The sequence below is a fragment of the Biomphalaria glabrata genome, chromosome 4, assembly GCF_947242115.1.
Source record: "Biomphalaria glabrata chromosome 4, xgBioGlab47.1, whole genome shotgun sequence".
In the NCBI taxonomy this organism is placed as follows: domain Eukaryota; kingdom Metazoa; phylum Mollusca; class Gastropoda; family Planorbidae; genus Biomphalaria; species Biomphalaria glabrata.
Window position 1 is genome coordinate 16,842,288 of NC_074714.1, and position 26,834 is coordinate 16,869,121.

The 26,834-nt window shown below is 36.1% G+C and overlaps 1 protein-coding gene across 1 annotated transcript in view; it reads right to left on the reverse strand.

Annotated features, from left to right (window-relative positions):
- The window catches only part of LOC106051504 (multiple epidermal growth factor-like domains protein 10), a 65,016-nt gene that overhangs the window by 37,984 nt on the left and 198 nt on the right, over positions 1 to 26,834 (reverse strand). Inside the window, exons 2-7 of the mRNA XM_056027961.1 lie at positions 24,877 to 24,958; positions 21,947 to 22,081; positions 12,114 to 12,275; positions 9,631 to 9,825; positions 7,101 to 7,313; positions 2,065 to 2,280 (exon numbers count right to left, since the gene is read on the reverse strand). Of these exons, the coding sequence (XP_055883936.1) occupies positions 2,065 to 2,280; positions 7,101 to 7,313; positions 9,631 to 9,825; positions 12,114 to 12,275; positions 21,947 to 22,081; positions 24,877 to 24,958 (1,003 nt within the window). The remainder of the gene's footprint in view (positions 1 to 2,064; positions 2,281 to 7,100; positions 7,314 to 9,630; positions 9,826 to 12,113; positions 12,276 to 21,946; positions 22,082 to 24,876; positions 24,959 to 26,834) is intronic.

Sequence of the window (26,834 nt, forward strand, 5' to 3'; positions counted from 1 at the left end):
CATTCATGGAGGTCCTCAGAGGACAAAATGAATAACGCATAAGAAGAGTTGCGATGACATGGAGGCCATTAGGAGGAAAGCGCAAACAGGGACAACTTGGCGCCACACTTTCATGGAGGTCCTCAGAGCAGGTGGGAAAAGGCTTCAGACATTGCCAGTGACAGAATTTTGTGGAAGCAGCTTGCCGCCCAAGGCGCCGAACGGCGGGGGAGGATCTAAATAAGTAAGAATAGAAGATTAGGTTTTTTAAATATAACTTTTTAACAGCAGGGCAATGCACTTAAGATACCTCAGAATATGCATTTTGTTGGCTTTTAATACCGGAAATAGTGCTTGGAGGGGTGCACTGGCACCGGCCGAATATCCGGACATTTTCACTATCTGCCATATTCGGTTCCGGTCGAATATCACTGCAGCATAGTTGGAACTTGGCCGGATAATAAAAAGTTCTACTTGTATTTACATTTCTATTAAAATGTATAAATTGGGCATCGTTTCATTAATGTCTATTCAGGAATTTATTACCGTATATCTTTAAAACATAATAATCTGCTTAAAAATATATGAATATACACCAAACATATTTCATTATAAGATAATTAGAAATGAAACTTTACATTATAAATGCGCTTTATATACTGAGCAGCTATTGCCGCATATTTTTTAAAAAATTTCTCTTCACCTTTGAGTTAGTTAGTTAACATGGAGGGATGGTTGTCCTAATTCTCTTAGATCTATATAAATGTAGATCGAAACATAGATCTCAATTATAGCCCTACAGACTACTATTTAATCTATGCTTCGGCATCATCTAGGGTTGAAGCTATAAATAGGTGTACTTGCATGTTCCTGTTTTTAATAAAATATCGTTAGCCGCAAATGAATTAATCTAAACCACTAAATATCGACCTACAACACTTCAGGTTCTAACTATAAGCTAACAGCTACTAACAAGCCCTAGACGCCAGGACCAGAGACGGTCCGAGATGGCATTTAAAAAGCAATCTTGATGACCAGTTTGTTATTGACCTATCTGTTAAAATATGCTGTTAAGCTTTAATTTATCATTCAGTAATAGTTTAAAACAATCTGCCGCATCACCAGAAAATTCCTCAGTGTACACACAATGAATGTTGTTTCTCTTTGACAAAACTAGACTCTGGCCGTGCCAGAGAATGTACATTTGTTCGTCTCTAACTCGACTCTGGCCGTGCCAGAGAATGTACATTTGTTCGTCTCTAACTCGACCCTGGCCGTGCCAGAGAATGTACATTTGTTCGTCTCTAACTCGACCCTGGCCGTGCCAGAGAATGTACATTTGTTTGTCTCTAACTCGACCCTGGCCATGCCAGAGAATGTACATTTGTTCGTCTCTAACTCGACCCTGGCCGTGCCAGAGAATGTACATTTGTTCGTCTCTAACTCGACCCTGGCCGTGCCAGAGAATGTACATTTGTTCGTCTCTAACTCGACCCTGGCAGTGCCAGAGAATGTACATTTGTTCGTCTCTAACTCGACCCTGGCAGTGCCAGAGAATGTCATTTGTTCGTCTCTAACATGATAATAGCAATAATCATTACAATTACAATTACGTGTCCTGAAGAGGCAAGACCGCACTACAGACAGCGATGTCCTTGCGAACGCCGATATGGACAGTAGCCACGGAAAATATTGCAATCTTCATTAATCTTCAGGCTCGAAAACAAGCCTTATTATTAATAATAATAATACAGTATGTATGTATATATGATATGATATGTAAGTATGTATGTATGTGTGCATGTGTATATGTGTGTATGCAATAATGTATGAGTGTGTATGTATGTTTTTTGTGTAATAATGTATGTGTGTGTATGCGTGTGAGAGAGACAGTGAATGTGTGTGTGTAGATAGAGAGAGAGAGAGAGAGAGAAGCTACACTATCTCTGGTTGTTGAAAGCAATGTTACTAAAGATTCAGAGCAGTTCGTACAAATGAAATATGTTTCATGTTCACTATGTTTATGCTAAATATTTGCCTCGCTGAGTTTTAACGTTATGATGTAGTTTGTCCTTAAAGACCTACCTCCATAAGCCTCTACCTCACAGATATAGATAGGTATATATAAAGGTGTATTGTCTGAAATAAATCTGATCTCAATGCGTTTGATTTGTTCCCCATGAATCAGCGGGAACCGTGCCACTGCGCCTTCTGGAACTCTTTGCATGTAATTTAATATTGTTGTTTCGTTTTTACTGATTGCTCTTAACAAAAGGTAGAGAGGAATAAAATATCTTGTACCTGAAAGGAATTTTTAAACAGGAAATATTACTTTGGAAACGAGACTTACAAGAAGTAGAATAAAAAAAAAATACTTTAAAAAAATATTATTTTGAATTAATCCTGTGATTAATTTTTAGAAAATTTAGACTTACATCAGTATATTTACGTGATTGGAATTTTATTATTATTTTTTACATTCACGTTGTAACCTAGCGTCGCATGATTTTTGCGGGACAGAATGAATGACGCATACCAAAAGGTGCACTTCTTCTTATTCCTTATTCTGATTTTCATGTTGGAGTGTTCAGATGACTAGACCTATATATGAGGTGAACTGCGCAGTGGTTTCCATATCAGGGAGCTCTCCATATATAGTAGAGTCACTATTGCGAAACAGTTTGCTGCTACTTTTAGTTTCCAATTTTTTGCTCCGTAATGGTTAGACCTATGGAATAACTAAAAGTATTTAGGCATTGCCCATCCATTTTCTGATAAAAATAGATGCATTGTTTAGTTTTGCAACACATATTTAAATTTTACATTCAAATCGACTGAGATATGGTCAGTCACAATTACGGAACAGGATTTTTTAAGAAGTCACAATTGCGGAACACTGTAAAAATGTCGGAACAAAGCCTATACAAAGAACATATTTTATTGGTCTTATATAATACTTGAAGTCCGTATCCTCTACATTAATTTTATTTTTCTAGAGCTTAAGACAACACATTGCCACTTTTAGGCTCTTGACCTCTTCTTTTGGTTGTAACTAACGTCACACCTGACTTTCCTTACAAGGTTTTATTTTCCACTATTCCTTAATTCTATTTTGTTATATTAATATTATATATATATGATATTTGATATTAGGCCTATGATTTGTATTCCAACTGTAGAAAAAGCAATAATATTAACAAATAAACGAAGAAATCAAAAGAAAACAAGGTTACAAAGACAGTTTGTGTGGAAACACAAACTTAAAATCGGCCCCCGAAGTGGTCCACCCAGGCAGGCTTCAATATTTTCAGAAAGAAAATCCAAATGAAATTATATCAAAGACAAATGAGATATAAGAATGGAGAAAAAAGGTTGACAGATCTTGTGTAGTGCCCCAACGGTCCAGAAGATCAAAGGATAGGTGCAAGTGAATGTAAAGTTAGATGTGAACCTGGCCTAACTAGTTCCCCTTTCAGACCTTGTGGTCTATAGGGCAGATGATGTAAAGTTCATCTGTTTTTGTATCCTACGGTTAACGAGGGTGTCATGTAGCCAAAACAACGACCAACCGCCTTTACTTTTCCCCAGCTAATGTCAGGTACCCATTAGAGCTGGGTGGACTCAGGGGCGCCCAAGGATTCCGAAGTTGAAAATCCCAGTCTTCACCAGGATTCGAACCCGGGACCCCCGGTTCGGAAGCCAAGCGCTTTACTGCTTTACTACCGCGCCTCTCCTGGCCTATTTGAAGTCTTATAATTGATGTAATTGTTTTGAAAAGGCTCAATCTCTTAAAAAAAAAAATTTCGCTATAAAAAAAAAAGTTTAGAAATTTGAACTTTATAAGGTTACTATTCGTTTTAAATTAGGTCTAACTTATAATGTATATTAATTAGCTTTTTCTCTTTAAAAAAACTGCTTGCATAACAGATTTTAAAAATTAGGTTTTTCCCTTTCAGAAAAAAAAAAGTAGCCGTTGCATCAGAACTTTGAATGGTCTAAAATATTGTGATGTCGGATTTTCAATATCTTTTCTAGTTTACGATATCTAAACGGGACGGACGGACAGACGGACAGACATTTCACACAAAACTAATAGCGTCTTTTCCCCTTTCGGGGGCCGCTAGAAAAAAAGAAAAACTTACTAACAAAAATTAATTAGACCTACATATTTGCAAGCCTATACAGCGGATATTTACATAATTAATTATATACAACAAATATTTATACACAAATTTGTTTGGGTTGAAGAGATAATTTCTCGCAGTCCTATAGCAGTTTAAGGCTATCTCAGGTGCTGCCACTTTTCTCCAGATTTTCTTTAAATTTCCTCCAAAGAACTCTATAGATTAATCCCATCGCCTGTCATGGAAACGTATATGCTTCTTGATGGTGTTTGTCCAATAGAGCGCTTTTAATATGATTCTAAATGAAAGCCTGATCTTGCATGACCGTCAACTAAGAGAATAATAGGTTTTGGGATAAGGATGATAGCAGAAAATAAAAAGTGTATCTATTTAGCCATGAATAGTATATGGAAGTTGTTATCCAACCCTTTTCTAACATGTTTAAAGACATCAGGGAAGTAGATTTATTTTTAGAGGGACTACTTTTGTAGGTATACATTAACAAAGGATGGGTAGACTGTCTTGGTGCATTTAGGCCTATACAAGTTCGCACCGTCACCTGTTTTACAGCCTGAGGTAACCGTATATAGGCTTGCATGTTTACTGCCTTTTCATGCAAAAGACACCGCCCGTCTTTTCGGATCAAATATAAACCCGCTTTCATCATCGATGAAGATGCTGGTTGGATCATTTAATAGACAAGGGTCATTGCTGTTGATCTAGTCTTGAAACTCTAGGAACCATTTTTCTACATCAGTACGTGAAATAGCCGCTCTTTTCTTGCCTAGACTAACCCTACAGTCATAACATTGTCTTGTGGATGTCTTAGGATGGCTTTGAACTGTAGGATCGCTGGAAGCCATTTTAAAGACCTTTAGTGTCTCATCGACTTCAGAATTTGTTTTTTTTTCCAAACCCATGGCGACAGACAGATAGATAAGCCAGTTTACAACAAAATTCTCTACCTCATCATCGTCAAAAGATTCTTTCTTGAAATAATGGAATGCTTCCCACAAAGCTTAAATTGTTAGGGAGGGTGGTGACTGGTATATTGAAGTTCCTAGATGCTTGTCGAAGTGAAATTTCATTGAAAGCAACATTTATCATTTCTGAGTTATTTTGTTATTGAAAATAAACGGAGGACACGCTGTAAGAAGGAGGACGTCTGGTAATCATCAATTCTATACTATATGTTCTATTATTCTCTAAATGTTTTTAAATTTAAATTTATGAATACTAATACAAACTCATATTAAAATTCCGATAATCTAAATCACTAAGTATATATTAAGCTAAATGCTCAGGTAGAGTATATAATATCTATAGTGTTTCACAAGGTTTACTATCTTTAAAAAGATAAAAACTGGGTGAACACCTCCGAATTTATTTTAAATTCAATTCCTGGTGGATAGCTATGAAACGAAGTTTTTCTACATCCATTCATAAACCAAAAATTAGGTATATCATGCAGGTGATAGGTCATTATCATTTTTAAAAAGCCTTAAGCCATGGCCTATGCGGTTCTCCTGGTACGTGAAAAATAATGGACGATTCCACACTTGTCAACTTTAACCTGGAGTCAAAATTAATCTTCTGCTGTGAAAGGAAAACTCGTATATTGGAAATGTAGAAAAATGGACCATGAGCAGTACCGTTACAGTAGTTTAGCAGAAAATGTCAAAATAAAATAGATTTTAACAAATTTCGACAAAACATGCCTGTTCCGCAATAGTGACTCTACTATAGTTTTATAGTTTTCTTTCTATTGGGGTGCAATGAGACCAGGGTCTTGTACGGGCCTCTTGGTACAGAGAGCTGTTTTGAAGGGCATGGTCAGCATTCTCAGGTGACACTCCACATGGGCACATTTTACTGGTTCCAATTTTGAGCTTCCGGTGCATATGTTGTCTCATTCTGTTGTGTCCGGTCCTGAGTCGAAAGAGAAGACGTTGATCTTGGGGGTATAGCTTTTAATAGGAATCATCTTTCAAGTCAAGCTGACGAAATAGTCTAATACAGATCTTTGAATTAAGGTATGTTTGTAAAATGTTTTATATGTTTCGAATGTTCCTTTAGAGCTGAAGATAATTTACTTCCTAGTCCGAACCTCCCACAGAACGACGGGGGATGGGAGCCGGCTGTCCGAATGACAGTCCAGCGCGCAAACCGCACGAACCGGCAGATATGAGATTGTAGTTGTGGGGTTTGGTCGTTGTTTGCAAAATCACGATTGATCTGAATGAGCATAACACAAAAGTAAAAGTTGGTTTTGCATGCAGACATTCAGCGGGCAGTAAGAATCGGCAACTAAATATGTTGTTTTTTGGTTTTTGTTTGCTTTTTGCTCAAATGCAAGAATGATTTTAATTCTTGAGATCTTCAATTTTTAATGAAAGGTTTGTGGATTTTCATTTGATGATTGAAACACGCCTCGTCAGTTATCTATTTGCCACCGATGTGCCAAACTCCAGAAAAGACCTGACGCTGGATTTTGCTGAACAGCTCAAACGGGTATCCTTTGACAAAATTATTAGCTGTCTGTAGCTACGATCCAATAGACCTATGACAACCACAAAAGATTTTGCAAATGGTCTATACGGCAGGGTGTGTGACTCAGTTGCCTCCTGGAAAAGGGCTCGACTTTGAATCCCGATGTAGGCTGCAGTTTTAAATTGGGATTCAAACTCGAGCTGAATTCTGTTTCCAAAATGAAACATTCTCGTAGATAGCAGCTTCAACCACATGTATACAAAAGCAAATAGAACCAGATCGTACTTAGCATGTTTCAACATGCATTTGCATGAAAGATTGACCTATGAACATGCGTAAGACGTAATCATCTTCTTTTTTAAAGTAATGTCCTACAATAACATGAATAGAAGCACTCCAATAAAGCTTAGTCCCAACAGAAAAATCTTAGAAGACGTTTTAGTTTTAAACTTAATAATCGGCTGGAAGTGTCACATTGTGTCTTCCTTTAGTCTGACTGATACTTACTATTTCTGCTAATGTACAAGTAGACGGAATCAATGTTGCTGTTGTAGCGCGCAGTTAGACCTATGACGTGCACCTCCGCATTGGGGTAAAGTGCGTTGCACCCACACAGATTATTAGTATCAGAACAGCCGTCCGCCACCTCTTTGAAGGATTGAGACTCTGGTCCGGAACTTGTACTATTAGCAGCAGATGTGTCTAGTGGCATTAGTCGCCCTATACAGGGATACAAGGAGTTAAATACGTTGGAGAGCTTGTTATGCTTTAAGTTTCAGAAAAAAATGTATCTATCTATCTATCTATCTATCTATCTATCTATCTATCTATCTATCTATCTATCTGTCTGTACTCTATCTGACTTTCTGTCTGTCTGTCTGACTGTCTGTCTGTCTGTCTCTGGTTTTACGCCTCTTTTATTTTAACGCATAGAAACGGTAAAGAACTTATTTTTCTTCCAGTTTTTTTTTCTTGATCATGTTTTTAAGATAAGTTTTCCCACGATTAGTTTGCACTACAATTCAAGAAAGCTTTTTTCCGTATTGATTTTCTGTCTTCTTAGTTCCTTTCCCATGTGTTCATGTTTATACATTTCTTTTGAAACATGAAATACTTTTTTGTTTATTCTAAGACCTTAACAAACAAACAAAAACAAAAATAAAAATACTTGCAAAAACAAAAAAAAGGGAAAGAACTGTATATTTACAGCCATCTATCACAATACTGTAAGATTTATTCCCTATTTTGTAAATCAAACAAAATTAATTAATAACAACTAATTAATTAATTAATTGGTTTATTTTTTTTATCGATTTATTACGAACGATGAATAATTGTGGAAAGTTTAAAGTTGATCCAGACTGGGAAGTGGCAGAAATAACGTGTACAAAAGTTTTATCAGACAGACAAACAGACAGACAGAGTGAGTTGGTATAAGCTTTGTAACATAGAAAAAAAAAAGAATACTTTCCTATGAAAAAAAAAATTATCTAGCTCTCTTTTTGAAGTTCAAATAAAAATTAATTAATTACTTCTAATTCATTAGCTTATTGGCTAATTTGTTTTATTGATTTGTGTACAGTCATTCTTCATTTCGCTCATTACTATTTCCCGACCCGGTTAGGATTATAGGGAAACTCCGATAATTTGGACAATTTTTGATATAACTTGTGTTTTGATTTACAGATAATTAATATATTATTCTTTTTTTTTTAATTTGCAATAATTACTTAGTAATTGATGTTTTTCTGACGTAATTTTCCTGCGCATCCAAAACAGTCAGATATTCACAGGATTTCTATGTGACGTCACACTAGCCTACTAATTTAATCTATTGACTTATTATATAACGGGAGACCATACAGCAAAGTTAACATTCTCGTAAAAGAAATAGATCTTATCTTTTCGTTCTGCAGTTAGATCTAGTATAGCTAACCTAAAAACAAAATCTCAAAGCACCCCGTTGTTTTAGAGATGTCAACAATTTAATGTCTAATTTATTAAATATAAATGTTTCTAAGCATTGAAATACAAAATGGTGCAATGTTTACTATTACAACTTTTTACGCAGAATTCAAATATGTCAATAACTCAGAATTGAAAAACCATCGGAGTTTCCCTTTAAACTTCAATAGCTTTGTCGTTTGTTATCAGAAAATGTTTTATTTGGTATTCTTCTTCTTCTTCTTGAAACTGTCAGGTAGAGTTGAGCCTTCGGCTCTTGGAACTCTAGGCCAGCAAAAGTGAACAAGAGCTCCCTCTCACCGGCCTGATTGAGAACAGTGTACACTGTTCTGTCTGTCGGGTGGGTCAGACTCGCGGCAAGAGGCCGCGTACACTAAGATCCCCGCCATTTTCCTTTTCTATACCAGGCTGTGCGGGACACGCCATTTATGTAACGGCCCCTTGAGGAACAGCGCCTGGATTGTGACAAGGTTGTGGGAGCTTTTTTACAACTCGGCACAGTGCAATGAGGATGCTCTCGCACCCCCTTAGGCACCCCCACGGGAGTCTTGTTTTGCTACCCTTTAGCCTAATCGTTTCCTCCTACGATCGTTTCCACACGGGCGCCACTATGAGGCAGGGTAGCATGCCCAGGTTTTATTTGGTCTAGAATTAAATAGAAATGCACACTCTTTTTATATAACACAAAGTCGTGTTTATAAAGTTAAGCAATAATTTAATTTAATGAGGTCAAATAAATGATGGTATCGTCAATTCGGAGAGAAAGAGATTAGAAAAAAAACAACAAAGAATGAGCTTATTCTTTGCTATTTTTAAAGAGGCGCGTGGGCTTCGTTACACAGATCAGTGAAATACATTAAGTCAGTAAAATACATTAATTCAGTAAAATACATTAAGTCAGTGAAATACATTAAGTCAGTAAAATACATAGGTCAGTGAAATACATAGGTCAGTGAAATACATTAAGTCAGTAAAATATACAGGTCAGTGAAATACATTTAAGTCGGTCAAATACATATGTCAGTGAAATACATTAAGTCAGTAAAATACATAGGTCAGTGAAACAACTAACCTTTGTTAATGTTAAACATACACAATGAGGTGTTCGAGGTAATGCTGTAACGTATATATTTAATCAATTCTTTGGCTTGGCATGTAAACTCAACGGAGGTAGATCTGTTAGCAAATCGCAAAAGTACTTCATTGTCACAGTTTGTTCTGTACCCATCATAGCCGATATATTCTATGGATATGTTCAGGGGTGGGCCTTAAAACAAACAACAGAAGGAAGTTGACTGCCATGGAATGGGTGCTACTTATAGGTAGAGCACACGTTTCGTAGTGCAAACTAAGTTACACGTGTACAAGTACGATTAAATTCAGTGGCCTGGCAAGGTACCCATAGGCCCGGGTATGTTGATGGGCCCCCTACCCCCTATTCGACAAATTACTGTGTACAAAAAATCCGATACATCTACTAAAAGACAAGCCAATGCAAGTAGTGTACATTTTTTTTTGGTAATAGATAATGTCCTAAAGGTTGATTCAATTAGGCATATGTACTAGAATGTCTTAGAACTCAATGTTTGTACAACTTCTGGACATAATAAAATGACTTAAAGGTGTTTCAACTGAACAAACAAATGTGTTAATGTTTCTTTTCCCATTATTTCGAAAAGGTCATCAATGGTAGAAACTAGAATCGAGTTCTATGCCCATCAGTTCAAAGGAAATATGTCTAACATTTATTTACTAGCATTTCATTTTTCTGATCTTCTGTGTAGCAAAGTCAGTAACAAGGGCTTTTTCTCTTTTTAATGAAAAAACAAACAGCAAGTGAAGTTTACCTGCTCTGTGTCATTGATTACGTTCTCTATAGGTCAAAAGGTTAAAGGTGTTCAAAAAACTGCAGTGATTGAACTTCTAAAATAATGTTTTATCCATCGCCACTTCGAGAATGACAGCTCTGCTGAACAAACTGTCACAGGCCATGTGACTGGGCACTAACGACTGAGACGTGTGGACAATTGTCTAACTGAAATCAGTCTTTTGATTGGAAAACAATGACATCAATAATTCAGTAAACTGTGAGAGTCATCTCTGGGTCTAAAATTTTCTCTTCGCTGTAGTCAGCTCATCAATTAATCCTTTCACTGGATCAGCAACTAAAGCAGCAATCCCATTTCTGACACTTTCAAAGCCATTGATCAAATGACATCATTCTAAATGTTCTCCAGTTGACTCCCAGTTTTATGTAGATCTTGGTGCTCACTTTCCAAACTTTTTGACAAATCGTTGATTGCCCTTAGAGCTCTGTACTCGACAATAAACACCATTTATTTATGAAACAGATGCTTCTCTACTTGTTTTATGAAACAGATGCTTCTCTACTTGTTTTATGAAACAGATGCTTCTCTACTTGTTTTATGAAACAGATGCTTCTCTACTTGTTTTATGAAACAGATGCTTCTCTACTTGTTTTATGAAACAGATGCTTCTCTACTTGTTTTATGAAACAGATGCTACTTAACTTGTTTTATGAAACAGATGCTACTTTACTTGTTTTATGAAACAGATGTTACTTTACTTGTTTTATGAAACAGATGTTACTTTACTTGTTTTATGAAACAGATGCTTCTCTACTTGTTTTATGAAACAGATGCTACTTTACTTGTTTTATGAAACAGTTGCTACTTTACTTGTTTTATGAAACAGATGCTACTTTACTTGTTTTATGAAACAGATGTTACTTTACTTGTTTTATGAAACAGTTGTTACTTTACTTGTTTTATGAAACAGATGTTACTTTACTTGTTTTATGAAACAGATGTTACTTTACTTGTTTTATGAAACAGATGCTACTTTACTTGTTTTATGAAACAGTTGCTACTTTACTTGTTTTATGAAACAGTTGCTACTTTACTTGTTTTATAAAACAGATGTTACTTTACTTGTTTTATGAAACAGTTGCTACTTTACTTGTTTTATGAAACAGATGCTACTTTACTTGTTTTATGAAACAGATGCTACTTTACTTGTTTTATGAAACAGATGTTACTTTACTTGTTTTATGAAACAGATGTTACTTTACTTGTTTTATGAAACAGATGTTACTTTACTTGTTTTATGAAACAGATGTTACTTTACTTGTTTTATGAAACAGTTGTTACTTTACTTGTTTTATGAAACAGATGTTACTTTACTTGTTTTATGAAACAGATGCTACCTTACTTGTCTAACGTTAAAAGAAATTAGATAAACCGTGTTAGAGCCAGTAGCCAGAATATAATATTAGTTCTAAAAAGCAATAACGGAATCAGCTCGTTCTCAAGATAGTCAGAAAGATATCATAAAAGCGTTTTTAGTCATAACTGTTGGACTGTGTTTAAAATGATAAAATCCAAGCTGTTAAGATCTTAAACAAATTTGAAGTGTGAGAGCTGTTATAACATGATATATTTATAAAACATTTTAATAAAGCTATCACAGTGGCACTGCTACCTAATTCTTGGTATCTTTCACAATGATGGCCATACTAAAACAAAGTGTGTGTACCTTTAGCTACCACGAGCCTTAATGACAAAACTTTGATGTAAAAGTCCAACGTTACGACCATAAGAAATGGACTCTGTATAGCATGGCATTCTTCACCGTTTCTTGTGACTCCGAGATCTATTGTAGGCGATGAATAGAGATGTGATATCAAGGCGCCATCCTCTGAAACAAACAAAGAAATATAATGTTAGCTCAGTTCCAATGAACTAAAACTAGACAGTTAACCCTTAAAGTGCTGAGCTTTTTTTTTTATTTCACAATGAGTGCATACAAAGTGGAATTACAATTCTAGTGTTTAGATTTTAGTTTAGACTTAGAGGTTAAACAACCACAAGCGTCTAAAGGGTTAAATACAATATTTGACCAGGTCCTGTGATTTTTAAGAAAGAGAAAAAAAAAACAAGATCTGTTAGCTCCATGATATCTGTTTAAGCGTCGCAAATGTTCGTTAGCTCTGTCAAATTGTTAACTTTTCTTTTGGTTTAACATTTGATCCTAATAGGGCCTATATATATATATATAAAAAATTTCCCCTTTCAGGCTTTGCGATCTATAGGGCAGATGATATTAAGGTCATTTGTTTCTTTGGCCAACGGTTAACAAGTAGGGTGTCATTTGGCCAGCAAAATGATCAACTGCCTTGACTTTCCCCCAACTAAAGCCAGGTACCCATTAAAGTTGGGTGGAATTCAGAGGTGCCCTAAAAATTCCGAAATTCAAAATCCCAGCCTTCAGCGAGCTAATAGCGCCGCAAATGTTCGTTTGCTCCGATGTCAAATGGTTAACTTTTCTTTTTGTTATAAAATTTTGTCCTATTATATAACCTTATTTAATTTTTGACATCTTTATTCTCAAATTGTGTGTTACTATTTTAATGACTTGGATTGTAATTAGGTGCTAGATAACCACTTCACTGCTTGTGAATCGCATTGTTTTGATAGTTGTGGCATTGTTGTTCATTATTATTGTCATTATTATAATTTATATAACCAATTCATTATTATTACTTTTCATTTATTTTCATCTTGATTATGTGTAGATTGTTATATTTGAAATTATGACTGACTTTGTGTGGCACTTGTGCTTTGTGCAAAACAAATAAAATTATGAAATTGATAAATTAAATTGTTTTTCAAATAGATCTCCGGAGATAGAGCTTTCATGCATTTTTAAGTCGCAGAAATGTAATTTACCCGACGGCTGAGCGCACTGTTCATCTTATTTAAACAATAAGCGCAGGTAAAAAAAAAAAATCAAATAATGAACGAAACTGGCTCAGTCAAATATTTCATTGCTAAGAACATTTCAAAAACTTATGGGAGACTTGGACTATAAACTTAACAAAGTCAAGGACACTTACCAACTAAATAAAAAGAATTTAGACAATTTTTTTTTAAATATCTAATTTTTGGCAGTTGATCTTTGTAATGAAACTCCTTTTTGCCGCTATTTAGTATTAATTGTATAAAATACAGGCGTTACTTCAATACAAATGATCACGTCATGGAATTAAAGTTTAATGCTTCTTCCGTGTTGAAATTGGTTTATGCGAGTAACAAACAAGCCTAGAACATAGGATTCTGTAATGCTAAAGAGTACGCTAGTAACAAACAAGCCTAGAACATAGGATTCTGTAATGCTAAAGAGTACGCTAGTAACAAACAAGCCTAGAACATAGGATTCTGTAATGCTAAAGAGTACGCTAGTAACAAACAAGCCCAGAACATAGGATTCTGTAATGCTAAAGAGTACGCTAGTAACAAACAAGCCCAGAACATAGGATTCTGTAATGCTAAAGAGTACGCTAGTAACAAACAAGCCTAGAACATAGGATTCTGTAATGCTAAAGAGTACGCTAGTAACAAACAAGCCTAGAACATAGGATTCTGTAATGCTAAAGAGTACGCTAGTAACAAACAAGCCTAGAACATAGGATTCTGTAATGCTAAAGAGTACGCTAGTAACAAACAAGCCTAGAACATAGGATTCTGTAATGCTAAAGAGTACGCTAGTAACAAACAAGCCTAGAACATGGGATTCTGTAATGCTAAAGAGTACGCTAGTAACAAACAAGCCTAGAACATAGGATTCTGTAATACTAAAGAGTACGCTAGTAACAAACAAGCCTAGAACATAGGATTCTGTAATGCTAAAGAGTACGCTAGTAACAAACAAGCCTAGAACATAGGATTCTGTAATGCTAAAGAGTACGCTAGTAACAAACAAGCCTAGAACATGGGATTCTGTAATGCTAGAGAGTACGCTAGTAACAAACAAGCCTAGAACATAGGATTCTGTAATGCTAAAGAGTACGCTAGTAACAAACAAGCCTAGAACATGGGATTCTGTAATGCTAAAGAGTACGCTAGTAACAAACAAGCCTAGAACATAGGATTCTGTAATGCTAAAGAGTACGCTAGTAACAAACAAGCCTAGAACATAGGATTCTGTAATGCTAGAGAGTACGCTAGTAACAAACAAGCCTAGAACATAGGATTCTGTAATGCTAAAGAGTACGCTAGTAACAAACAAGCCAAGAACATGGGATTCTGTAATGCTAAAGAGTACGCTAGTAACAAACAAGCCTAGAACATAGGATTCTATAATGCTAAAGAGTACGCTAGTAACAAACAAGCCTAGAACATAGGATTCTATAATGCTAAAGAGTACGCTAGTAACAAACAAGCCTAGAACATAGGATTCTGTAATGCTAAAGAGTACGCTAGTAACAAACAAGCCAAGAACATGGGATTCTATAATGCTAAAGAGTACGCTAGTAACAAACAAGCCTAGAACATAGGATTCTATAATGCTAAAGAGTACGCTAGTAACAAACAAGCCTAGAACATAGGATTCTGTAATGCTAAAGAGTACGCTAGTAACAAACAAGCCTAGAACATAGGATTCTGTAATGCTAAAGAGTACGCTAGTAACAAACAAGCCTAGAACATAGGATTCTGTAATGCTAAAGAGTACGCTAGTAACAAACAAGCCTAGAACATAGGATTCTGTAATGCTAAAGAGTACGCTAGTAACAAACAAGCCTAGAACATAGGATTCTGTAATGCTAGAGAGTACGCTAGTAACAAACAAGCCTAGAACATAGGATTCTATAATGCTAAAGAGTACGCTAGTAACAAACAAGCCTAGAACATAGGATTCTATAATGCTAAAGAGTACGCTAGTAACAAACAAGCCTAGAACATAGGATTCTGTAATACTAAAGAGTACGCTAGTAACAAACAAGCTCAGAACATAGGAATCTGTAATGCTAGAGAGTACGCTAGTAACAAACAAGCCTAGAACATAGGATTCTGTAATGCTAAAGAGTACGCTAGTAACAAACAAGCCTAGAACATAGGATTCTGTAATGCTAAAGAGTACGCTAGTAACAAACAAGCCTAGAACATAGGATTCTATAATGCTAAAGAGTACGCTAGTAACAAACAAGCCTAGAACATAGGATTCTATAATGCTAAAGAGTACGCTAGTAACAAACAAGCCTAGAACATAGGATTCTGTAATGCTAAAGAGTACGCTAGTAACAAACAAGCCTAGAACATAGGATTATGTAATGCTAAAGAGTACGCTAGTAACAAACAAGCCCAGAACATCGGATTCTGTAATGCTAAAGAGTACGCTAGTAACAAACAAGCCTAGAACATAGGATTCTGTAATGCTAAAGAGTACGCTAGTAACAAACAAGCCTAGAACATCGGATTCTGTAATGCTAAAGAGTACGCTAGTAACAAACAAGCCTAGAACATAGGATTCTGTAATGCTAGAGAGTACGCTAGTAACAAACAAGCCTAGAACATAGGATTCTATAATGCTAAAGAGTACGCTAGTAACAAACAAGCCTAGAACATAGGATTCTATAATGCTAAAGAGTACGCTAGTAACAAACAAGCCTAGAACATAGGATTCTATAATGCTAAAGAGTACGCTAGTAACAAACAAGCCTAGAACATAGGATTCTGTAATGCTAGAGAGTACGCTAGTAACAAACAAGCCTAGAACATAGGATTCTATAATGCTAAAGAGTACGCTAGTAACAAACAAGCCTAGAACATAGGATTCTGTAATGCTAAAGAGTACGCTAGTAACAAACAAGCCTAGAACATAGGATTCTGTAATGCTAAAGAGTACGCTAGTAACAAACAAGCCTAGAACATAGGATTCTGTAATGCTAGAGAGTACGCTAGTAACAAACAAGCCTAGAACATAGGATTCTGTAATGCTAAAGAGTACGCTAGTAACAAACAAGCCTAGAACATAGGATTCTATAATGCTAAAGAGTACGCTAGTAACAAACAAGCCTAGAACATAGGATTCTATAATGCTAAAGAGTACGCTAGTAACAAACAAGCCTAGAACATAGGATTCTGTAATGCTAAAGAGTACGCTAGTAACAAACAAGCCTAGAACATAGGATTATGTAATGCTAAAGAGTACGCTAGTAACAAACAAGCCCAGAACATCGGATTCTGTAATGCTAAAGAGTACGCTAGTAACAAACAAGCCTAGAACATAGGATTCTGTAATGCTAAAGAGTACGCTAGTAACAAACAAGCCTAGAACATCGGATTCTGTAATGCTAAAGAGTACGCTAGTAACAAACAAGCCTAGAACATAGGATTCTGTAATGCTAAAGAGTACGCTAGTAACAAACAAGCCTAGAACATAGGATTCTGTAATGCTAAAGAGTACGCTAGTAACAAACAAGCCTAGAACATAGGATTCTGTAATGCTAAAGAGTACGCTAGTAACAAACAAGCCTAGAACATGGGATTCTGTAATGCTAGAGAGTACGCTAGTAACAAACAAGCCTAGAACATGGGATTCTGTAATGCTAAAGAGTACGCTAGTAACAAACAAGCCTAGAACATGGGATTCTGTAATGCTAAAGAGTACGCTAGTAACAAACAAGCCTAGAACATGGGATTCTGTAATGCTAAAGAGTACGCTAGTAACAAACAAGCCCAGAACATGGGATTCTGTAATGCTAAAGAGTACGCTAGTAACAAACAAGCCTAGAACATAGGATTCTGTAATGCTAAAGAGTACGCTAGTAACAAACAAGCCCAGAACATAGGATTCTGTGCACAAAAATAATCATAGACCAGGCATGTCAAACTCGCTAAGGTGTATGGGCCGCATACAAAACTTACTATGGCCTGAGGGGCCGCAGCCAAAATTCAGTTGCAAAAAAAGCCTTCTAGTTTTATGTAAATTAGAAACAATACAATAGAATACTATAATTAATGGCATACCTGTCCCTTAGCTAAATTTGTAGTACTACTTAATTATTAAAAATTACTATGATTACGCATTTTATTTCTTAGTCCTGATGCTTGACATCCTTCTGGGATACAAGTTTATTAATGTCAGGTTGAAGTTTGTTTTCCACTGATTCTTTCATCACTGACTGTGACAAGTCAAAAACTCGCTGTCAGAGTCACTCAAATTTATCACAGCATTAATTATTATTTTTCCTTATTTATTTATTTTATTTTAATTATTTCCCCATCCTACCCCTAAATTCTCCACCCGCGCCACCTTTTCCGCTCCAGGCTAGACTTAGTTGACCACCTTGGAGATAGCTAGGCCACGTCTTTCGAGTTATCTTCCCTTGACCAGGGCAAAGATACGCACAGACTTTGATCTTATCGGCAGGATGTCTGACAGCCGCAGTGGACACCACCTTGTGTGGAATGCAAGTCACCCCTCCCCCCCCCCTTTCTCCTATGCCTCTCTTTGATCTAGGAGACCACGAGGACAAACACGCCCATTGACCTCCCAATGTGCGAATCCCATCTCTTGTCGGACTTCACCCACGTGTAAGATAAATCTTAGCCTAGGACATTTCCTGTGTCCGCCCACATTTTCCAGGCCTATATAAAGTAGATCCAAATAAAATCAGACTCTTTCATTTCTTATTCGAGCTGAGCTATCGAGTCTGGACTACTTCATTTATCCTTTCTCCTAGAGGAATACCTGGTGGTAAGCCGAACTTAATCACAAGTTCCACCTTAATTTCTTTTGTGCTATTTCCATTGGATATTATCATGTGTATTTTATTATTTCACTTATATTTAATTAGTGCATTGTGTATTTCTCACTGGCGTAAGTAGAGAACATAAACATGTCCTATGTATGTATTTATGAATTGCATTAATCTATTAATGCTACGTTGCATCAATTGATCGTTGATGCAACCATGTATATATTTGTACATCTTATTTTATTTCCTTTATCTCGGTTGACCGCCTAGAAAATTTTACTGGCGCACTAATACTGCGCTTAGAAAGGAGATATGAGTTATCTCCCCTGTAGTCATTTCACTCTAACGAGAGTTGCCCCGCTTGAACGGACACCCTCTCCATTCAAGCGCGATCCATTGTTCTCGACCTACGGTCATATGTAAACAAACCGTCTTGGTCACTGACCACCGCCCATTTCACACCCCCCCCCTTTTTCTTTCTCTTACAACTTGTGTTGATTATTTAAGATTATTATTTCCCCTTCTATGTACATTTTTATATTATTACTTTCCCTTCTATGTACATTTCTATATTGCTACTATCTGCCATCTATTTTCCAAATCCCCTTTGTCATCATCTCCCCTTTGTGCTCTAAAGCAATTTTACCAATCTGACGAATGCACCTCAGTCGAGGGCATCGATAAGATGTATGAGAGACATGCCTAACTTGTCTTTATTTATCCGCAGCCTCCCTCAGGTGTCTGCCTATTGCCTATTTACCTGCCTATTTATTTTTTGGATCAACGATCTATTTACCTGCATCTGTGCTTAGTGCTATTCAGCACTGCACTTGCCTACTGAGATCTACTCAACTCTATTACTTGGCGCTATCGGCATTGCCCGCCTATTCGACAGCCCACCTGCCGAGCTATTAGGTGCGACGTCCCTATAGATTCAGATCTGTGCGAGACGTCATAGCTACGCCAACCCTCTGCAACTCACTGGACATATCCTGTTCACTACGCTGCCCAGGCAGATCCGCTCTGCCCGCAGTACACGTGTGCCCACGGTAGCCTGCCACCCGCCCTACTGTGCCCACTACAGATATTAGATTTTGGGATTGAAACTCCACAAGAACTATATCACCGGCGTCCCTCTATCCGCTAGAGCGCCACCTCCAGCTGCAGAACCTCAAGTCAGGATCACAGCCCAGCCACGGCATCAACAGGACAACCAGCTAAGTCAGAGGACAAAGTGACATACTCTCTTATTAAATGCACGAGTGATGATTAAATCTAGAACTCACTAGAGATAGATGCAAACCCCCCCCCCTTTTTCATTCTTATATGTATATTTATGTAAATAAATATTCTTTTATTTTTAACTTTTGTATCTATCTTTCATTGCTTGTCTCGTTGCGTGTCTGCTCCCGATTCATATGCTGATAGGTTGGTGTGTGATAGCTTTAAAATTAATCATCCCCTAGACATAAAACGCGCCAAACACACATCACATTTCCCCACCTGTCACACTGACGACAAATTTTGATCAGATAATCTAGAACCGTGAGGTGATTTTGTAGCTTTCATTATAGAAAAGAACTGCTAACAGAGATCAGTGCTTGCAAACATAGCTAGAATTCTGGCTGCAAATTTCCGCAATTGAACGTACCCTTTAGATTAATAACGAAATTTTGGCGCAACCACTTCTTTATAATTCGTTTTTAAAGTGTTTTAATATACTGGTTTTATAGCCTCTGTTTTACAAAAGTGTTTTAACGTACTGGTTTTATAACCTCTGATTTACAAAAGTGTTTTAATATACTGGTTTTATAGCCTCTGTTTTACAAAAGTGTTTTAATATACTGGTTTTATAACCTCTGATTTACAAAAGTGTTTTAATATACTGGTTTTATAACCTCTGATTTACAAAAGTGTTTTAATATACTGGTTTTATAGCCTCTGTTTTACAAAAGTGTTTTAATATACTGGTTTTATAACCTCTGATTTACCAAAGTGTTTTAATATACTGGTTTTATAACCTCTGATTTACAAAAGTGTTTTAATATACTGGTTTTATAGCCTCTGTTTTACAAAAGTGTTTTAACGTACTGGTTTTATAACCTCTGATTTACAAAAGTGTTTTAATATACTGGTTTTTGGCCTCTGTTTTACAAAAGTGTTTTAATATACTGGTTTTATAACCTCTGATTTACAAAAGTGTTTTAATATACTGGTTTTATAGCCTCTGTTTTACAAAAGTGTTTTAATATACTGGTTTTATAACCTCTGATTTACAAAAGTGTTTTAATATACTGGTTTTATAGCCTCTGTTTTACAAAAGTGTTTTAATATACTGGTTTTATAACCTCTGATTTACCAAAGTGTTTTAATATACTGGTTTTATAACCTCTGATTTACAAAAGTGTTTTAATATACTGGTTTTATAGCCTCTGTTTTACAAAAGTGTTTTAACGTACTGGTTTTATAACCTCTGATTTACAAAAGTGTTTTGATATACTGGTTTTTGGCCTCTGTTTTACAAAAGTGTTTTAATATACTGGTTTTATAACCTCTGATTTACAAAAGTGTTTTAATATACTGGTTTTATAACCTCTGATTTACAAAAGTGTTTTAACGTACTGGTTTTATAACATCTAATTTACAAAAGTGTTTTAATATACTGGTTTTTGGCCTCTGTTTTACAAAAGTGTTTTAATATACTGGTTTTATAACCTCTGATTTACAAAAGTGTTTTAATATACTGGTTTTATTGCCTCTGTTTTACAAAAGTGTTTTAATATACTGGTTTTATAACCTCTGATTTACAAAAGTGTTTTAATATACTGGTTTTATAACCTCTGATTTACAAAAGTGTTTTAATATACTGGTTTTATAGCCTCTGTTTTACAAAAGTGTTTTAATATACTGGTTTTATAACCTCTGATTTACCAAAGTGTTTTAATATACTGGTTTTATAACCTCTGATTTACAAAAGTGTTTTAATATACTGGTTTTATAGCCTCTGTTTTACAAAAGTGTTTTAACGTACTGGTTTTATAACCTCTGATTTACAAAAGTGTTTTGATATACTGGTTTTTGGCCTCTGTTTTACAAAAGTGTTTTAATATACTGGTTTTATAACCTCTGATTTACAAAAGTGTTTTAATATACTGGTTTTATAACCTCTGATTTACAAAAGTGTTTTAACGTACTGGTTTTATAACATCTAATTTACAAAAGTGTTTTAATATATTGGTTTTTGGCCTCTGTTTTACAAAAGTGTTTTAATATACTGGTTTTATAACCTCTGATTTACAAAAGTGTTTTAATATACTGGTTTTATTGCCTCTGTTTTACAAAAGTGTTTTAATATACTGGTTTTATTGCTTCTGTTTTACAAAAGTGTTTTAATATACTGGTTTAATAGCCTCTGATTTACAAAAGTGTTTTAATATACTGGTTTTATAACCTCTGGTTTACAAAAGTGTTTTAATATACTGGTTTTATAGCCTCTGATTTACGAATTAATTTAAACCCAATTTTTTAAGTTTACTTTGGCATCTTGTTCCCTCCTTTTTAAGGGCTTGTCTCCCTTTTTAAAACTTGTGTTGTGTAGATGTCTGGTAACCCTATTAATATTCAAATATGAATTCATGGCAATTTCAGGAGCCCGCAAACAGATTTCTCTATAAATAAATAAATAAAAATAGAACGTTCGCGTCCCTTTGAGGACCATCGCAATAGTCAGGGTAGCGATCTCCAACAGTTTGAGAAATGTTGACATTAAAGTTTTTTATCTTTGATGCCGAGCCAAGAAGCCGGTTCCCAAGTGGTCAGAGGTACTTACTGTACTGGCATAAGGGGCCAAACCAGCCTACTTGACAGTCAGAATCGACACACTCTCCACTCTCATCACACTGGCCAAGGCAGCGACACTGGAAGGCGCAGTCTGGACCAAACCGACCCATCCTACAGGACGACTCTGACGAAATGCACAAAATCACTTTAAAAATCAATAATTAATACGTGTCAATACTAAACTCGTAAAATACTAATATGAACACACACACTGATGTCAATATGAATTCGACATGAATAGAAGCTTTTCGTAAACACCGAGCACAGGTCGGGGTGACATTGCGACGGTAACTTAAATTTACTCACCGGGATAAGGGGAAATTCATTTCCGGATTAAAAGAGGTACAAATCCGACCGTTACGTGACAGCATTTGGAATGTAACACTGATCAAATTATTGCTTTTGTTTGTTATGCCACGCTGATTAGTTCATTTGTTATGCCACGCTGATTAGTTCATGATACAAAAGTATGAGGACATTCGGCTTTAATTTGATGTAAGCATTTTATAGATATTTTTGTATGAATTATAAAGACAACATTGATGTGTTTAATACTTTTTCCCCACATTGAAAATCGGGGCGGGAACGTCGTACATGTGCGTACCGTCACAAAAAAGCACTGTGTATATACAATATACTTGCTGGAAATGACACTCGACCTGCGGGCCTTAGTTTGGGTTTTGCTTATCTAGTGAATGGGATCTTTGTCAAACATGGAGAATATTCCTTTAAAATTTTCAAAAAGTTTACCACGAAACTAAAAGTAGAGTGTGTAAATGGGTTTACCCGATTAGCCAATTTATCCATTTCTAGTATATATGGTTGAATGCAAGACTTGTGTTGTATGTAAGCAAGCATGTATATATGTATGCAACTATGTATATCATGTATATATGTTCGCCCCCCCCCCCCCCCCAAATTAAACCGCTTGATCAATCTTGATTACACTTTGCATAAATATTCCTTAGATACAAATGGTAACCCTAACATATGTAAACCCTATCACAACATCACAAGCTAGAGACCCTAAAAAAAGGCTGCCCAACTCTAGGAACACTGTACACTTTATTTAATATAAGTCATTAGCTAGTTTAATTGTTCCATACATAATAACGCGTGCATTCGCAGCACTGTCCTACAAATCGATACCGATTTCACAAGGTCAAGGCCTTTCAACATACTAAGAAAATATTGAAGACCCCTGGCACGCTGCCCTGCCAAATCGTATCGCCCTGTTGGAAACGGTCGCTGAGAGGGGACGACAAGGCCAAAAGGTAGCACAACAAAACTCCCGCGGGAGTGCCTAAGAGGGTACGAGAGTATCCTCATTGAACTGTGCGGGGATGTAAAGGAGTTCCCGCAGCGATGTCAACGTCCAGGCGCCGTCTCTCAAGGGGCCGTTGCATATGGCGTGTCCCGCACGGTTAGCCTGGTAGATTAAAGGAAAATGACGGGAATTCCCGGTGGTTCGGCCAAAAGTCTCTAGTCCGCGAGACCGCTTGTCCGTATCCACCGGAAGGAGGAACTCGCCGCCCATTCAGGGCAGGTGGAAAGGAGCTCTTGTTCGCTTTTGCTGGCCTTAGAAACAAAGTGCGACGCACAATTCTACTAGACAATTTCAGATGGTATTGAAGACTACCCTTACATTCTACATCTAGATCTACATAAAATAAACCTAAACATGTATTTTTACTAACATGTACGTACACTCATTAGCTTTAATTATAACATTGATCATTATTTGGTTTTATTGTTTCTAAACACTAGATCATGGGGGCATTACGACCCTCGAGTCACATGCGACCCGCCAGAGTATCACTTTTGGCCCGCAGACATTCAAAGATATTGGGTATGCCCACAGATTATATAAAAGTAATTTTAAATATCTATATACTTTTTAAAACTACAGTTTAAATGTTTAAAATAATTTATTTTATCGATTCTGATTATGAAGAGTCATTCTCTATAATTCAACAAAAAAAAAGTTGTTGGTAAAAATAAAATATTCTAATTGGGAATATCTCTAAAATTCAGTATTAGAGATCAATCGGAAGTTGTCTCGCTTTGTTTTCAAGTTTGATTTTAACAAATTTAATATTTGAATACTTAAGTACTGTTGGCTTGGAGATAAACGTTTTAAAACATTTTTTTTAATCATGAATTCTTTAAAAACAAAAAAAAAGATGTCAATTGTCGTGTTTTTAACAATGAATTAACGGCCAAGTAATGTCGTGGTAAAGCCAGTATGCTTTTACGAAGTAACTAGGAGGCACGGTGGCTGAGCGGTTAAACTCTTGGCTTCCAAACCTGGGATTCTGGGTTCAAATCTCCGTGAAGAGTGGGATTTTGAATTTCGGGACTTTGAAATTAGGGCGGCTCTGAGTCCAGCCAACTCTAATGGGTGCCTGACTTAAGTTGGGGAAAGTAAAGTTGGCTGGTCATTAACCGTTGACCAAAGAAACAGATGACCCTAACATGATCTGCCTTATAGATCGCAAGGTCTGAAAGAAGAACTTTACTTTTACGAAGCAGCAAATGGTTTTCACCAAAGAATAAAATAATAGAATGTTTGAATAGTCTATTTTATTACCATATAGATTAATCTAATGACTAGTATATAACTAGGCAGACTCTTGTCTGGAGATAATCTATGATCTCGAAAGATCTCCATTAATCATCAATGCCAAAAGGTGTAACAGTTAGTTTGGTTGTAGAAACACAATGCCAAACGGAACAACACCTTTTTCAAAAGGTGCATTTAGTAAATTATGCTCCTCAGACACATGAAAGTAAATTGCGTAACATTACCCTCTCTTCAGAAAGTTCTGGCAGCTATTCTGAGCGAGTGGCCCCATGAGAGTGCCTGAAGCAGTTCAAGTCATAGTTAAGACCTATAAAACAGAATGACTTTTATCTTACCTTTGGCTAAAGATACGGAACCAAAAAAACCCAGAACACAGGACATCGTGATTACTTGCCTACAACAGGGTAGCGGAAAGAACTAAGAAAATAAAAAAAAGGTGAAAAAAGAATTAAAACTTTTTAAGGACATATTTACAACATCAATATATATTTATATATTTATTTTACAATTAATTAAGAATCGTATTGAGATTGTATGGACTTGTAAATAAAATTAATAATTTAATTTACACAGTGCTGTTAAGAGACATAATGTAGGCTCAAGGCGCTATGATTTCATAACAGACGTAAACACCAGAGGTAAAATGACTAACTAATCTAAAAATAAAAGTCATGAATAGACGTGTTGTTTGTTTGAAATCAATGAGTAGCCAGTTAATAGGGCGTGGTTGCCACACCTATGGATTACAAGGTCGAATCCCTGGAGATTAACACTTCCGTATTTCTATGAAATTCACCAAATTCAATTGGTTAAAGGGCGCGGCTGACCGCTATTATGTCCACATATTTCCAGTGATCCCCAAAGGTCAGCAAAGAATTGACCTTGGTAGTGGATCCAGTACAGAACTTGGTTGTAAAGGAGGTCAGTCAATCAGAAGAAGTACAAATGTGCAAGGAGAGCATGGTCACGTGATGGTATCCACACACACACACACACAAATGAAAATATTACCTCCACTAGCGTAGGCGTCATGGAGTTTTATACGATGGCGTATTATATAAACAATAAACGAAACCATTTTCCCGTTTTATCACTATGTAATCATAGAAAAAATATCTATGATTCCACAATGGCGAAATGTTGCGTTAGGCCTTAATATACATTCATTTAAACTGTTAGAAATATTTTTGCTGAGACAATTAAAATGTTAGAAAACATTCTGATTCCATTGTGTAAGTTATACTAAATGTTTAAAGTTTCATCTTGATCCGAGAATGGGTGTGGGAAAAATAACACTTACAGCTATCTAATGAGACAAAACCTACATATATGTGAGTACTGAAAAAATTAATTTCCCTTGCAGGTATCAAAACAAACAAAAATAATTATGAGCAATTATTTTTTTGAAACTACTCATGTATTCTTTTTGCTACTGAAAAGATAAACAAAGTTTCAACTTCATCCGAGAATGGGTGTTGGAGAAGTTACATGTTCAAACGTTTGACATGACAGACAGATTCAATGGATGCAATTTTTGTAATAAAATAACTTCCACAGGAAAAACTTTTTGGTCAAATCTCAAGTACGTTTTACACGTCAAAATAGAAAAAAAAACATTCATATTGTCATGGTCTTAGGCGACCCATGGTAAATTGTAATCACCCCACAGGGGGTCGCTACACACAGGTTGAGAACCCTTGTTATACACCTTCTGTACATACTGCAGTTTTAATAGCAATATCTAGACCGTTTTTCAGACAATAGAATTCTTGAACATTACACAGATCTTTAGATTATAGATTATGGCTGGCTACCCACCTAGGAGAAGGAAAACTCTGAATTCAAACCTCTGCTGCCTTGCAGTTATACCCGATCAAGGGAAAGGTTTCGGGAGTCAACCCTGAGGAAAAATTCAGGAGCTGGCGACCCTAAGGCAGTTTGCAGCACCAAGTGCTACACCCTAGCAGAACCTGTGACGCCGCTGACCCCAAACTGTATCGACATCGCCGTTCCTTTGGATACATCAGCTGCGTGGAGAGGAAGGAACACTGATGAGTGGGCGACATCTTTCTGACCACAGCTAATGCCCAGGCATTCATCTCATTTCCATGAGTTTATCCATAGTCGCTTCAAGACTGAAGGAGGCTGTTTTCTGAATCTTATAAAATTACATTTTAATCTGGACTCTATAGATCTAGGTTGTTGTTGTTTAATTAGTGTAATAGAATTTTGAATATTAATTTTCATAATCATATAGATTTATCTAATGATTATTAATAATATTATATAATTA